The 14,295-nt window shown below is 37.3% G+C and overlaps 1 protein-coding gene across 5 annotated transcripts in view; it reads right to left on the bottom strand.

Moving 5' to 3' along the window:
* Nucleotides 1–6,474: 6,474 nt before the first annotated feature.
* Nucleotides 6,475–14,295, bottom strand: part of plcl2 (phospholipase C like 2) — a 51,569-nt gene continuing 43,748 nt past the window's right edge. The window contains exons 5-7 of one of the 5 annotated variants that reach the window (XR_003937706.1): nucleotides 9,387–9,496; nucleotides 8,370–8,625; nucleotides 6,475–8,329 (exon numbers count right to left, since the gene is read on the bottom strand). Coding sequence is in view for 3 of the 5 variants with exons in the window: in XM_030158006.1 (XP_030013866.1) it covers nucleotides 8,422–8,625; nucleotides 9,387–9,496 (314 nt within the window). In the remaining 2 variants the exon portion in view is untranslated. Of the gene's footprint in view, nucleotides 8,626–9,386; nucleotides 9,497–14,295 lie in introns of all 5 variants that reach the window. The other 4 variants (XR_003937707.1, XM_030158006.1, XM_030158005.1 and 1 more) reach the window with 4 other exon arrangements.

Below are 14,295 nucleotides of genomic sequence, written 5' to 3'. Positions count from 1 at the left end.
CATATGCCAGACTGCAAAAAAAAAAAAAAAAAGTTATTTCATTTTTATGTTGTATATTTTATGTATTATTTCTGTGGTGTTTTTTTTTTTTGCATCAATAAATGCCATACATGTTATTTAAAGCGTTAAAAATATGACAATTATTGAGTGTTTGGTATTTTTGTTTGACTCAAGTTGATGAAATACAAAAAAATGTAAAAAGAAAAATAATAATTTAAGAACAAATCGTATGAAAATTTTTTTAACATTACTATTTTGCTGTGCAGATTACATACTTTCAGTGTTGTTTTGGTCTGTGTGTGCAGGATACTGGAGGGTTAAAGTGTTAGTTTCGCATGTGTTCGTCATGTTTATGTGTCCTGTCTTCAGAACAGATCAAAACTGTGCATTATTGATTGGACATGGACTTTGACAAACCACATTAAGTTAGATTCCCAAAGAAAATCTGATTTAGGAAGGAGGAGGCTCCAGGGATGATGACGTTAACACATGTTTGACAGATTCAGTGACGTTCATATTCTCACTCATCTTCAACATCCAGCGTTCGATCCAGTGTCTGACAGACGGGGATGGATTGTTGAAAACTGGCTTCTGTCTGATCCGTACGTGAAAATACAGCTTCATCTGTCTCTGATTTATAAAAGACTGAAATAAGATTATGTTTTGTTTTATAAGAAGTTGAATCTTATATTTCATGACAGTAAAATACATGTTTAATGTTACTACTAGTCTTCTGGTTCCACAGCCATGAATGTTTTCTAAAAAGACAGAAGTTTGGTGTAAATTAATTTCCGTTTCATCTCACACTGGTAAACAGCTGTTAGTTTTCTGTCTAATCTGCTGCTATTAACTCACTTATCAACTTTACTAACATGTAAAAATATACATGTAATGTATCCCGTTCATGCACGAATTATGAGAACCTTAATCAAAAAATTTTTCCTGAGTGTTTTTATTCCTCTTTAGGCATGAAAAAAACAATGCGACTGAAAATTTTCTTCTGAAAAAAAAAATAAATAAAAAATAAATAAAAATAAATAAATACATAAATAAAAATACTTTTTTTTTTTTAAAAATTAAAAATACATTAAAAAAAATAATAATGAAAAAAAAAATTCTTATGAACCTATTTTTCATGAAGTTGCAAAAATGTCCACTCAGCTGGACACCACACGTTAAATTTTTGATGCACAGAAACATGTATTTACTGATAAATTGTGTGAAAACTATGGGGAGGGCTTGTGATTCTGGGGGTTTATGCTCAGGAGAGATCGACATAATGTTACCAATTCATGTCAGAAAAGATATATAGTGTCTTAAAACTTTAATAAAGATATGTGTAAAAAAAAAAAAAAAAAAAAAAAAAAAAAACAATGAAAAGAACAACAAAATCCATGAATATACAAGAGAACAGCTGTAGAATAGCTGTCCACTGTAGTGACCAGTATGCATGAAAGGGATATATTTGATTAAAAAATGTAATCCATTTATTTTCCTAGTAAAATCATAGTTCATATTTATACATATTTTCATCTAAACTACTGTTAATGGAAAGTATCTTTTATTTCCGTGTGTCTGACAGTCTGGGTTTCAGCTGTGGATTGGTTTATGCTTCCATAGACTGTGCAACAGTGACAGATTTCAACATTTTTTTTGGGGGGGGGGGGCGGATTTTGTCAGAAAATGTGACACACAAAGTATTTATGTCAAAAAAGTCACAACCAACAGACTCTAATCTGCTTTTGCATGTGGAAGTGTCTGCTCAGCTGCTTCACTCCCTGTCATCTTCACTCTCTTACAGGTGTTTTTGTTGTACTACTACAGGTGTCCACCAGGGGCAGTGTCAGGACGACTCCAGTTTTCTTCGTACAATCCATGAGATGTTTCCAAAAAGAGGATGAACCCTTTCACCTGCAGACCACCCATCAGTAAAACAATGTAACCAGATGATTCCATGGAAACGGGGGATGTGAAAAACACCCTGAGCCAGTTTCTGGTTTAACACAAATAGGCTCGATGTTACTTAAATGAGTTTTTCTGTATATTTAACAGTTCTTAAGTGATTTCTCACCATTTATTGTAATATTATCCTCTTTATTTTGTGTTTTTTTCTGTGAAAATCATGTATTTTCCTATATTTAATTTACTCATCATGTAGGTCAGGGCTGTCAAACTCATTTTAATTTAGGGGCCACATTCAGCCCAATATGATCTGAAGTGGGTCGGACTGCTAAAATACACTGTCCGGCCAAAAACAAGGTGTACATGGACCAATTCACTGCACCATCTTTGGTTTTGATTCCAGGAGACATTCACTGTGACGTTTGTTTTGCCACATAATGCTTATGTAGTGTCACAATAAGGTACATAATATTTGTTCCATCCATAGTTGCATTAATTTTTGATTATTGATGATGGAGAATCGGACCGCTGCATCAAGTCTTCATCACATCCCAAATTAGAGTCTAGACCAGTGTTTTTCAACCTTGGGGTCGGGACCCCACATGGGGTCACCTGAAATTTCTAGTAATTGATAAAAAATATAAACTTACTAATAAAAAATATATGGTGAGTTGACAGAGACAATCACATACATAACAGACATGACAACCTCTGAGTCTGAAACTGAAGCGCTGTGGTTCTGTTTATCTGTCAAATGTTCATTGTGGTCAGTTTCAGATGCTGCAGCTCTTTCATAATTCATAGTTTGAGTTCTTGTTTGTTCAGTATTAATTGTCAGCCTTGTAAATCCAAGCTGGACTGACTGTACATATCCTGACCAAGGAAAAAAAAAATTCTCCCTTTGTGCAGTAATCTACGCCTGGCTTTTCTGCCTCCGTCCATAATAATATACATTATATAGACTAAATGTTGTCTAAAATTAATGTTTATTTGTAACATAGTATAGCAAACTATTACATGATCAAAAACAAATTAATTTTAACAAAAAAAAAAAAAAAAAATAAAAAGTCTCTGTTTTGAATGTCTGGGGTCACCAGAAATTTGTGATGTTAAAATGGGGTCACGAGTCAAAAAAGGTTGGGAACCACTGGTCTAGACTTTATGGAGGCTAATCCATGTGTGTAAATGATGTCTCATTCTCCCTGAACCATTCTGTCACATGTCAGATGACGTTAAAGACATGAGAGGACACCTACTGCAGTTAGAGTTAAATAACCTGTTCCAGCTGAAACATTATTAACCACTGCAGTACTGACCCACAGAAGGATCTGAACTGTTGGCTTAGTTAAATCCTGTCATCAAAACCAAAGGTGGTGCAGTGAAATACTGCATGTGCCACTTTTTTTTTTTTGGTCGTGCAGTGTAATAACAGTGGAAAAAAGTAAAATCACATTATGATGATTGTACACTACCAGTCAAAAGTTTGGACTCACCTGGTTTTTCTTTATTTTCATGACTATTTGCATTGTAGATTCTCCCCGAAAGCATCCAAACTATGAATTAACACACATGGAATTATGTAGATAAAAAAAAAGTGTGACATAACTCAAAGCATGTTTTATATTTTAGATTCTTCAAAATAGCCACATTTTGCTTTTATTACTGATTTGCACATTTTTGGCATTCTCACGATGAGCTTCATGAGGTAGTCACCTGAAATGTTTTCCAATAGTCTTGAAGGAGTTCCCAGTGATGTTGAGCACTTGTTGGCCATCTGTGGTCCATCTCATGCCATTTAAATGAGGAGGTGAGTCCAAACTTTTGACTGGTAGTGTATACTATGGAAGTAAATCTGTCTCATCAGATTTTGAATTAAAAAGCCACTGAATTTGTAGCACTGAACTTTTTTGCACTGAAATTAAGTATCTTAATTTTTTGTCTCTTAATTTAACTAGGTTCATAAATTTAGAATAAAAAAACTTCAGATGCAAAAAATTCAAAAGCAAAAAATTCAGATGCAAAAAATTCAACAGCAAAAAATTCAGATGCAAAAAATTCAAAAGCAAAAATTCAGATGCAAAAAATTCAAAAGCAAAAAATTCAGATCACACATCCGGGATACCAGGGATAAGCAATCGATTCTCTCTCAAGTCAAACTGTCACCCAGCCAATTGAGTTACGTTAGGTTGGTCATGTGACACTGATGCAGGAAGACAGTCAGCACAGATGTGTGATCTGAATTTTTTGCACCTGAATTTTTTGCATCTGATTTTTTTGCATCTAAATTTTTTTACATCTGAATTTTTTTACATCTGAATTTTTTGCTTTTGAATTTTTTCCATCTGAAGTTTTTTATTCTAAATTTATGAACATAGTTAAATTAAGAGACACAAAATTCAGATACTTAATTTCAGTGCAAAAAAAAATTCAGATACTTAATTTCAGCGCAAAAAAATTCAGTGCAACAAATTCAATGGCTTTTATAATTCAAAATCTGATGAGACAGATTTACTTCCATAGTATATGTCTACAGTTTCATTAAAAATGTGAATGACATGAACAACCTTAAATGTCTTAAGAAATCTAAGTGCAATTTCAACATTATTCCTCAGTTTATCATTGACATGTAAATTACAACTAAGAGATCAAAGTGGATCTACAAATACACAACCCATTTAATAACAGGCAGAACATTGGTCAAATTACACTTACTTCTCTTAAGTCATTTCAGGTTGTTCATATTTGTTTAGATTATTCACATTTTTTGTGGAAAGGATAGCTTCTAAATGTAAACATTTCCATGTAATTGTACTTTTTTATACTAAAACAATGACAAATTTGGAGTTGTTGTTATTTCTAGTATATTCTGATAGTATTTTACTGGTCTGACCCACTTAAGATCAAATAGGTCTGAATGTGGAACCTGAACTAAAATGATTTTGACACTTGATTCTTATCTTCAGTGTAACTTTTGGATTTCACAAAGTCATCCCACGAGATGAAGTGGATGTTCATTCAAACTCAACGGTTATTTCATCAGAAAAAGAGAAAACTGAAGAAAAACTTCCCTTTTCAGTAAAATATATCATTAACTGAACCTAAACCCATAAAACTATATAAATGCTCGATGTTTGTTAGATGTCAGATTACCACATAATACAACTTTAAAGACCTGCAACTATCTCTGTGGCTTCATCCAGATGAGTTTTTCTTTACCATCTAACCTTTCCCAAGTGATTAATCACCATTTATTATAATATTATCCTCTGTATTTTTCATGTATTTCCCTATATTTTATTTACCTGTAATGTTCATAAAAGCTCAGCATAAATTCAAAGGTTATTGTATCAAAAACAGAAAACTGAAGAAAAAGTGCCCTTTTTTCAGCAAAGATATCTTTAACTGAACATAAACCCAGTGTGTACATCCACTGTCATTGAGCCAACTCCATGGGTTTTACTGTTGAATCAATGTTGTAGAAGATGACGGCGTTTCCACGTTCACTACGGAGCCTCTGAACGTCCAAATGGGTCATATCTGATGGCCATGAAAAGATGACAAACTGCATTTTACACCAATTATTTACATGTATTGATAGGATTAGCGGGTCAACAGGTATCAAACAGTTTACATCAGTAGATGGTTTTGTTTGCTTTGGGTCTTTGAAAGTTAAATTCTACTGGAGCTGAGGTGTCATCTAAAGGGACAGTGGAATGAGTTTTGGTAGAAACAGTTTAAGTGGGATGAGGATGAGGATGATTCTGTGAACTGGACCAGCTGTTTTAATGTGGCAGTAACATACAGTATCATCAGATTAAAGACTGTGATGCACACACAGCTCAGTATTATCTGCAGGTGAATGTCCGGTGGTGGTTCATGCAGCTGCTGGTTGTGATTTGTGAGACTTTGGCCCAATTCCAATTCAACCCTTGGCCCCTCCCCCTTACCACTACCCCTTGAAATGAAGTTTCAAGGGGTTGGGGTTGAAATATTCCCCTATGAAATGGGACAACCCTTCGAGACCTGTTAGGTTATCAGCAGTCATCGATGACGCTATAAACAGATACGACAACTTTGTTTCCGAAAGAGTTCACCATCCCGTCAGTAGCTGTAACCGTCTGTTCCATGGGCTTTGGGTATCTTTTTGTGGCTATCAACTATAAACCGCAGAAATGTGATCTATAACGCAATGAAATAGCACTAAACGGTCAATCAAATGATTAAGTTGTTTACGAAGAAAATTCGTACATTTCATCATTTCATCACACTGCTGCACTTTTTTGCAGTGTTTACCTCCATCTTGCTGATGATTCAAACAGAATTATGGGAGATTTCTCCAAACCCTCTGTTCGTAATGTTGTCCTGAAAAATCTCCGTTTCGAGGGCCAAACTGCCCTCCCCCTTCGCCCTTCCCCTCTGAGTCATTGAGAATCGGGACACCCCTACCCCTTCATGTGCAAAATGGAGGGGTAGGGGCAAGTGGGAGGGACCAAGGGTGAATTGGGATTGGGCCTTTGACTGTGTGAATACATTCTTGTATCTGTCCTTCTGTCTAGAAAAGAATCCCCGTCATCAGATCGCTACAGGCAAATATGTTTAGTTATTCCACAGACATATCTTTATAAAATAAATCTTATTTCCAAGTTTACAATAATAAAATGATGCACTCTGCAGAAAAAAAGTAACAGGAAACTCCATATATATACACATATTATAGTATAGTATTTTGGCAGACAGGAACATGTACAGTTCAGTTTTGTAAACAGCTCTTTACTCTCATGGAGTTTTCTTCTTCATTATCCTCGTCTTTCTCCTCGTTCCCTGGTACATTCATGGCTCCGATCTCTCATCTCTCAGAGTCCTATGGAAAAATTGTGCTTTTGGGAAACTCCTCCAGCTCTGCTCAGTCCATCAGTCCTGCTCTGTCTCTGAGCATCCTGGTCATAAATGGTCCAGTAGCTGCCGTCGACTCCCAGTTCACCCGGGAATGAAGGCGATGTGTGTGGTTCTAAATGGACCAATGAGAACACACCAAGTCCAACGTGTGCTGAGATGGGATTCATGTACAGACGGGTGATAATGGAAGGAAAACTAGCATCCAGGATCTTTGGGAGGTGTTTGACACCAAATCACATCCCTCCATAAAATAGAATTTTACTGATCTGACCTTACATATATATTCCCAATTTTAATTCCAAAACAGTTACAAAAGGTTTGAATAGTGTCAACTATGCACCACTATGTGAATGACTGGAATGTACTTCTATTTCCCCTGTATGTTTTAGCACATCTTGCATTGGTATCTGCAGATTTATACTCTGGGCACTTTGCGTTGTTTTAAATGTACTATATAAATAAACTTGACCTTAATCTATATTTTATTCTGACTGGACAACAGATATTGAACTACTATGATTAACTGAGGTTTATTTTTTCTCAGATTCATCAACCGACATTTTACTGAGGGCAGGGTGTGTGTGTGTTGTTACATTCATGGTTATTACATACATTTCTGACTTAATTTGTTGTTTAGGGCCTGAAAGAAAAAAAAAGAAAGAAAGAAAAAAGAAAGAAAGAAAAAAAATAATGCAAACAGAATAAATTAACTGAAAATAACCCTTGATCAGAATCAGCCACAGGCCAAAAATGTCAAAACACAGGATGCAGAATTTTGGGTGCATCCTGTGTTATGAAAGATCCAGAAAATTGCAGTGTCTTTGCTCATCAAAATGCAACCAGTGTGTTGTAATAAACCAAATGTTTGTCTGGTCACTGTCAACTACTGATGCTTTATTAAGCTATTCTTTTTAACTTAAATTCACATGAAAATGCCTGCTTCACTGTACTGTTGGTCTTTGTTGGTTTATATGGTGAATATTTTTAAAAAGAAAAGTATCATGTATATTTAATTTTGTGAGGATATAAATGCAGAGGTGTACCAGTGACAGTCAGTGTATAGACAGTGTCTAAGGGCTGAGGTTTGGTTTCCAGTACGTGAACACTGTCACGTGTCTTTCATCTAATTACTGCATGTGTCCTTGTGTCCTATGGATGAGGGTACGATCATCCCATCTGTCTCTTCCTTCCATTTGTCACCTGTGCGTACATGTACACCTGATAATGCATCATCTTTCATGGTGTTATACTATCAGTGTGTCTGTATAAAGTACAGAGTCCAACTTGGGCACATTTATTCAAAACTTTACTTGGCTCAAGCATGAGTGTCAGAGGGGTGTGATCACATGTTGAGCAGGGTTTGTTTCCATGGAGACCTGTGTGTGAATGTGGAATGAAAAGGGTGGACTTGGACCCACTGAGATGGCAGAACTGTGGTTCTGAGGTGGTGGTGGAAGTGGAGGTGGGGGGCAGCGGGTGCTGGGGCGGATCAGGGCTGTGGCTGCAGAGGTCCAGACCAGGACCGTGTGTGTGGAGGTCCAGACCAGGAGCGTGGCTGTAGAGGCCCAGACCAGGACCGTGGCTGCAGGTCCTGATCCATGGTCCAGACCAGGACCATGGTGTTCAGTTGTCGTCGTCGCTGAGCTCCTCCGCTATGGCCTTCTCAGGAATGGCCTCAAGGCTGCGTCTGCTCCTGGAGTCGGTGGAACTGGAGGAACCGCCCACCGGACCGCCTTTACTCAGGTTACAGGTGAGTGCGGCGTAGTGGATCTGCTTCAGGTTCTCCTGGACTTCACTCTTAGCTCGTTTCAGTAGATCAGCCTGACCCTGAGGATAAACACACTCAGATCTTTAGTGTCTCTGCTGCTGTTTCCAACTTTTCACTACTTCCTCTTTTTATTTCATCTGTGAGTTTGGTTTCAATTACTTTGACTTTTATTCATGAGTTTCACTGTATTATGAGAAAAAAACATCACTTTATTGTAGCTGATAAAGCTATAATCAAATAATGCATGAAATCCAATACACTATTAAAACTATTCATTTTATCTACAACTGTTTTGATCACGGATCAGTTTGTGATTTATAAGAAAAAGAGGATTCAGATTCAGTTTCAGTTTAGTTTCCTTCTTCCTGTTTCATCTGTGACATGAAACTGAAGACTTTTGGACCAAACATTTTCATCATTTCCAAACTGCTGGTACCATACTCTACACCCTAGCATCTGCTTTTTCAGTCCCTTTTTTTATTTTGTGGACAGATTCTTTTATAAATCTTTATTTGACTGGATTTGATTCTGTTACATTACAAATGTAGGTCTGTAATATTCTACATGCTATAAATCATATCCATATTTCAGAGACAGGGTTGTCTAATAGAGGCGTGATGCCGACAGCAGCGTGTGGAAATGTCTGTCAGAATCCTCCTGATGGAAATGACCTCTGACCCCTGTGATCATCTGTGAATCTGCAGCAGCATATGAACAGGAACACAGTTCAAATTACACTGTGCAATTTGGCGTCTGTATGCAACTCTAACAGCAGTACGACAGAGCAGAGCCCCCCCCCCAACACACACACACACCTCACCTTCAGGATGGTGATGTTCCATGTGAAGCTCTCCACAGCCTTGTGCAACTTCCTGCCCTTTAACCCCTCTTTCACAGCCAAGTCGTGCAGGTTCTCGTGAAATTCCATGGCTGGGAGGGAAACATGAGTACAAACGTCAGGTCAGTTTCAGTTTCAGTGGTTGGAATTGGTGGTGATCGGTGCAGCAGAAGCTGTGGGATGACGGCAGGGTGGCTGTGGCTGCCTGTTGTCACTGTGAGAGCACAGGCCTGGCACTGAGCTGTCAACATTCACAGTGTCCTCGGAGGCTGCAGTCATGCTTTGGCAGCACAGACATTACTGTACATTTGTTCTGCCATAATGGATCGCACTCTGAGCTGTTGGAGAGATTCTACATGTCAGGTGTGACTGCATTTCACCTCAGCTGTAGATCTGACACAACAAACCCATGGGCTGTTCTTCAGACCATGGACTGATCCATTAGTGAACATCATAGCCTTAACAATTAGTGTAAGAACACCTTAACTACTGTTCCGAATACCTACCAGACCGATCATGCAGTATTTCAGATGAGTTTTATATCCTGTTATGATCTGATTTGGCCATAGTTTCAGAACCCAAATGACTGTGAGTGATGTTCTGACAGACGGTGAATCTATGTCACTCTTTTGTTTTGAACAAGTAAATGGTAAATGGACTGAACTTATATAGCGCATTTTCTACAATTTAGGGTTCAGTGTCTTGCCCAAGGACACTTCAACACACGGACAGTTGGAGCCAGGATTCGAACCGTCGAACCTTTGGTCACTGGATGACCCGCCCTACCAACTGAACCACAGCTGCCTAAGGAAGTAGGACTTCATTCAAACACATCACTTTAAATTAGAATAAGGTCAATTTCTGACAGCGCTTACACTCTGAACCACCAATAAATACACACACACCTTCAACAAAGAGTAAATCAGAGCTGAAATGAATCAATTCAAATCAATTCAAAAAAATTATTTAATTACAATTTTCCTGAATCAAAGCTTTGTTTCCTTAATTTCGCTGCCACTGAACATTGGTTCCACTGTTGTGTTTCACACGGACGCTTAGTGTGACGCACATGATGCCAAGATCAACACAAACAACAAGGAGCATAGCTCAGAAGAGACGAGGACAAAAAGGCAGAAAATGTCTATATGTTCACTCTTCTACATTGGAACCATCACTTACTCCTTTAAAGTTTTAATCTTTCACACAGACATTACAAATACTTGTCTTTGTTTTTTTCAGTTGTTTGTTAGTGCCTTCTTAAGTTGTTAATAAGTTGAATCCAAATATGCTGAAGACTGCAGTGCACATATTGTTTGTAGACATCATTTGACTTGTTTTATGCTTTTAGCTATAGATATTTTTATGTATACTTTTATACTGTTATTTCTATATAGATTTTTTTTTCTATATCCTTTGACTTTTATACTTTTGTAGTTGTTGTTTCAGCTCGTTCTGAAATAAAGGACACATTTTTTTTCAGTTTCAGACATGTCTGTTTCACATTTGTACTATTTAATTTAATTTATTTTTTTTACCTATTCAAATAATGATTTACTCAAACTAAATAATCGATCGCTGCAACTCTAGAGTAAGTTGCAGCTGAAGGTTCCTCGTGTGTGCTGAGCCCCACAGGTCTGTATTAATAAACCTGAGTCTTATCTTAACCACATATGCAGTAAATGTAGCACAAAGAGCAGAGCCAGAGTCTACGTTTTTATAGGTCCTTGGTGTTCACATCCTGCACCGTCATTGGTTGGAATTTTATACTCCCTGTTTAAACTGTAACACCATGAAACACACTGAACAAAAGCAAATAGGTATATTTAAGTAGAGTGATGACATAGAGACTCTGAGACAGAAGTGATGATGAACAGGGATTATTACTGTCTACGATTATGATAACAATACCATTACATCGCATTGTTTGAAAAAATATTCCGTATTTTTAGGATTTCAACGACTCAACTACTACAAATGTTTTTATTGTGAGGCAGAAGATTATCAAGATATCTGCGTGACCTGTTATGATTATGTAGAAACATTCATGTCTAAAGGATAACATTGAAATACACCCTTTAATCTAACAGAGGACATCTGTGTGAATGAGTATTTGGATTACAAACACAGCTGGAAACATCTGATTTATCTTGGGCTTTAGAATTAGATTTCTGTACAGTCTGCAGTGTCAGGTATTAATTTTTTTGTCTTGTCCCAGAAGCTGTGCTCTGACCATGGAGGCTACTCATACACATAGCCTTGACTTACCATTATCATATTTAAATATATATATTATTGAGTTACACTTTAGTAAGTGGAAAGCACAGCACAGTGACACATCTGAAAGAGGCACTGATGGATGATCAAGGGGGTGGGTCAAATGTGTGAATGAGCAAAAAAGAAAAAGTTGAAAAACAGATCAAGTGAAAAAGCAAGATGGCTAAGAGGTAAAAGCAGGATAAGAGGAAGCAGTAAGGTGAGCTGTGGGGGGGGCACAACATGGTCCTGAAACAGAAGAGAGAGTAGGCAGACAGACATGACGTCCCTTCACTATGGATTAACATCAAGACTCAAACAGACGACGGATTTGTCTCCCGAGGAGCTTTCCCACTTCTACTCCTATTCCTTTCCTCTTCTTTTCCTTCTCTGCTTCATTGACTCTGAGTGAGGGCATGTTTCATGTCGTCTTTGCTTTACAGGGAAACAGTGACGCTGCTGCAATGAGGGGACCCTGACCCACAGCCCTCTGGCCCGAAGCTCCCTCCCAGCCCATAGTCCCCCGACCCACAGTCCCCCGGCCCACAGTGCCCTGGCCCACAGTCCTCCATCCTCTCTAGACTGCTAATTCCAAACATCGATGCATTTTAGCTTCAAGCACTTTTGTCAGTACTGTTGGTGCTGTTGCCATGGAAATGTAACATACACTCGAAAGACCCCCTTCTTGTGAAACTGCCATAATCGGTTTATAGCTCTCACCTTACCTTAGTGGTCTAACAGCAGACTTTAAAAAAGAATGTAACTTCCTACCACTGAAAAACATGATACACTTATCATCTGAGGTTCACACATGTACACACTACTCCACAACCACACTATACACACACACACACACACACACACACACACACACACACACCATTGTTTCCTGTTGTACAACGAACTGTAAAATTCTGCTTCTTGTCAGTGTGAGGCTGCTGAAAGTGAAAGTGCCACTGCTTGGAAGAAAAACCATGACTGTGCTGAAGAAGGTACACTGCTTCTATATCACACACACACAGTCATCTCACACTGCAGGTTGCCTAGCAACATTTTATGGAGTTTGGCATGTGAGAAAGAGGAAAGCTCTTCGTCAGATCTCTGAGGTAACACTGCAAGAAGACAAATATAAAGTCCAGGCCAGTCTGACAGCATGTAACTGACAGACTGCACACACAGCCATGGAATACACTAAACACACTGCAGGATCATTCTTCCGCTTTTAACGACGGAAGGTTGTAGACACTCATACTAAGAGATACCGTTAGAAGAGCCTCTCACACTTCACTTCCTGTAAAACCACCAGAGACTCATGATAATGACATTTGTGCAACATTTCATTTACAGCCTTGGAACAAAGTGCTCCATAAAACATCTCACTCAGACTATTATATTGAAAACATAACTCCCCTCAATTACTTTTCATTATCTGTTCATGTTAAATGTCTTGCTAGAGAGAAAATAATTCTAATCAAATTGTGGTTTTTTTGTTTTTTTAAATTATTTTTTTGTAAATTAGTAAATTTTCTTTGTTGAATCTATCCATTATACATGTACAATATCAACAACTCATAACAAAAGCAGTATTTGTAATGAAAATAAAATTAAATAAAACACCACTGGAAGGTAATAGCTGAAGAAGCATATTTAATATCTAACAACAAACAAACAAAGAAAGGGTTCCTTAATGTTTCATACTGATTAAAAGCAAAAAGTTGATGAACTGAACTGATATAATAAACTTATATTGTCCATCCGTTATTTATCATCTGATCTAGAGAAATCAGAAAGATTTTCGTTAAATAAGTAAATAGCAGCACTGTCCAAACATTTCTTCTCCACTAATCCACATTTAAAAGTGCATTAATAGAGCAGAATTACCAGTGCAATTACCTTATTTTACAGAGAGCACTGAGTCATGGGTTCTTTTTTTAGCATTAGCATTATAATTGGGACCTTTTAAAGAATCAATATAAACAGACTTTAATGCATTTAAGAGTCTGTCAGAACTAGAAGTGTCCACTTTATTCCACTTTAGTTTGCGGGTCATGTCTCGCCTCTGATGTGTTTGTCTGTTGGTGGCTGATGACTGAATCTGCACTCATCTACTGAAGCAACAACAGAAAACACACACAAATAAAACAAACAAAACATTCTGTACTACTTTAAGAAATGTGCAGATCTTTTTGGGTCATGATTAAGACTGTGGCAGATAAATTAAGACTGTGGTGGGCCACAGCAGCGTAGGTAATTAATGGAAAACATAATTATCCATGGTGAAAATAGTTTTATCTTTAATGCTGTGTCTTGATGATGTTAGATGACTGTGATTCTAAATACATCATGATGTAAAATACCACCTAAATCTGAAACTATTAATCAATTAATTGACTTGAATCAATTAAAAGAATTATTTATTTGAAATTTTCCTGAATCCAAGCTTTGTTTCCATAATTTTGCTGCCTCTAAACAAAGGTTCCACTGTTGTGTTTCATACGGACAATTATTATGATGCACATGACGCCAGGATCAACACAAACATCATGTAGCGTAGCTCAGAAGTGACGAGGACAAAAAGGTAGAAAATATACTTTTGTTATTGTTGTTGCTATTTCTATATATGTAAAGATATTTCATA

The sequence above is a fragment of the Sphaeramia orbicularis genome, chromosome 16 (genome assembly GCF_902148855.1).
Source record: "Sphaeramia orbicularis chromosome 16, fSphaOr1.1, whole genome shotgun sequence".
NCBI classification, from domain to species: Eukaryota; Metazoa; Chordata; class Actinopteri; order Kurtiformes; family Apogonidae; genus Sphaeramia; species Sphaeramia orbicularis.
The sequence above is the reverse complement of the archived record's forward strand: the minus strand, read 5'-3'. Positions and strand labels throughout refer to the sequence as shown.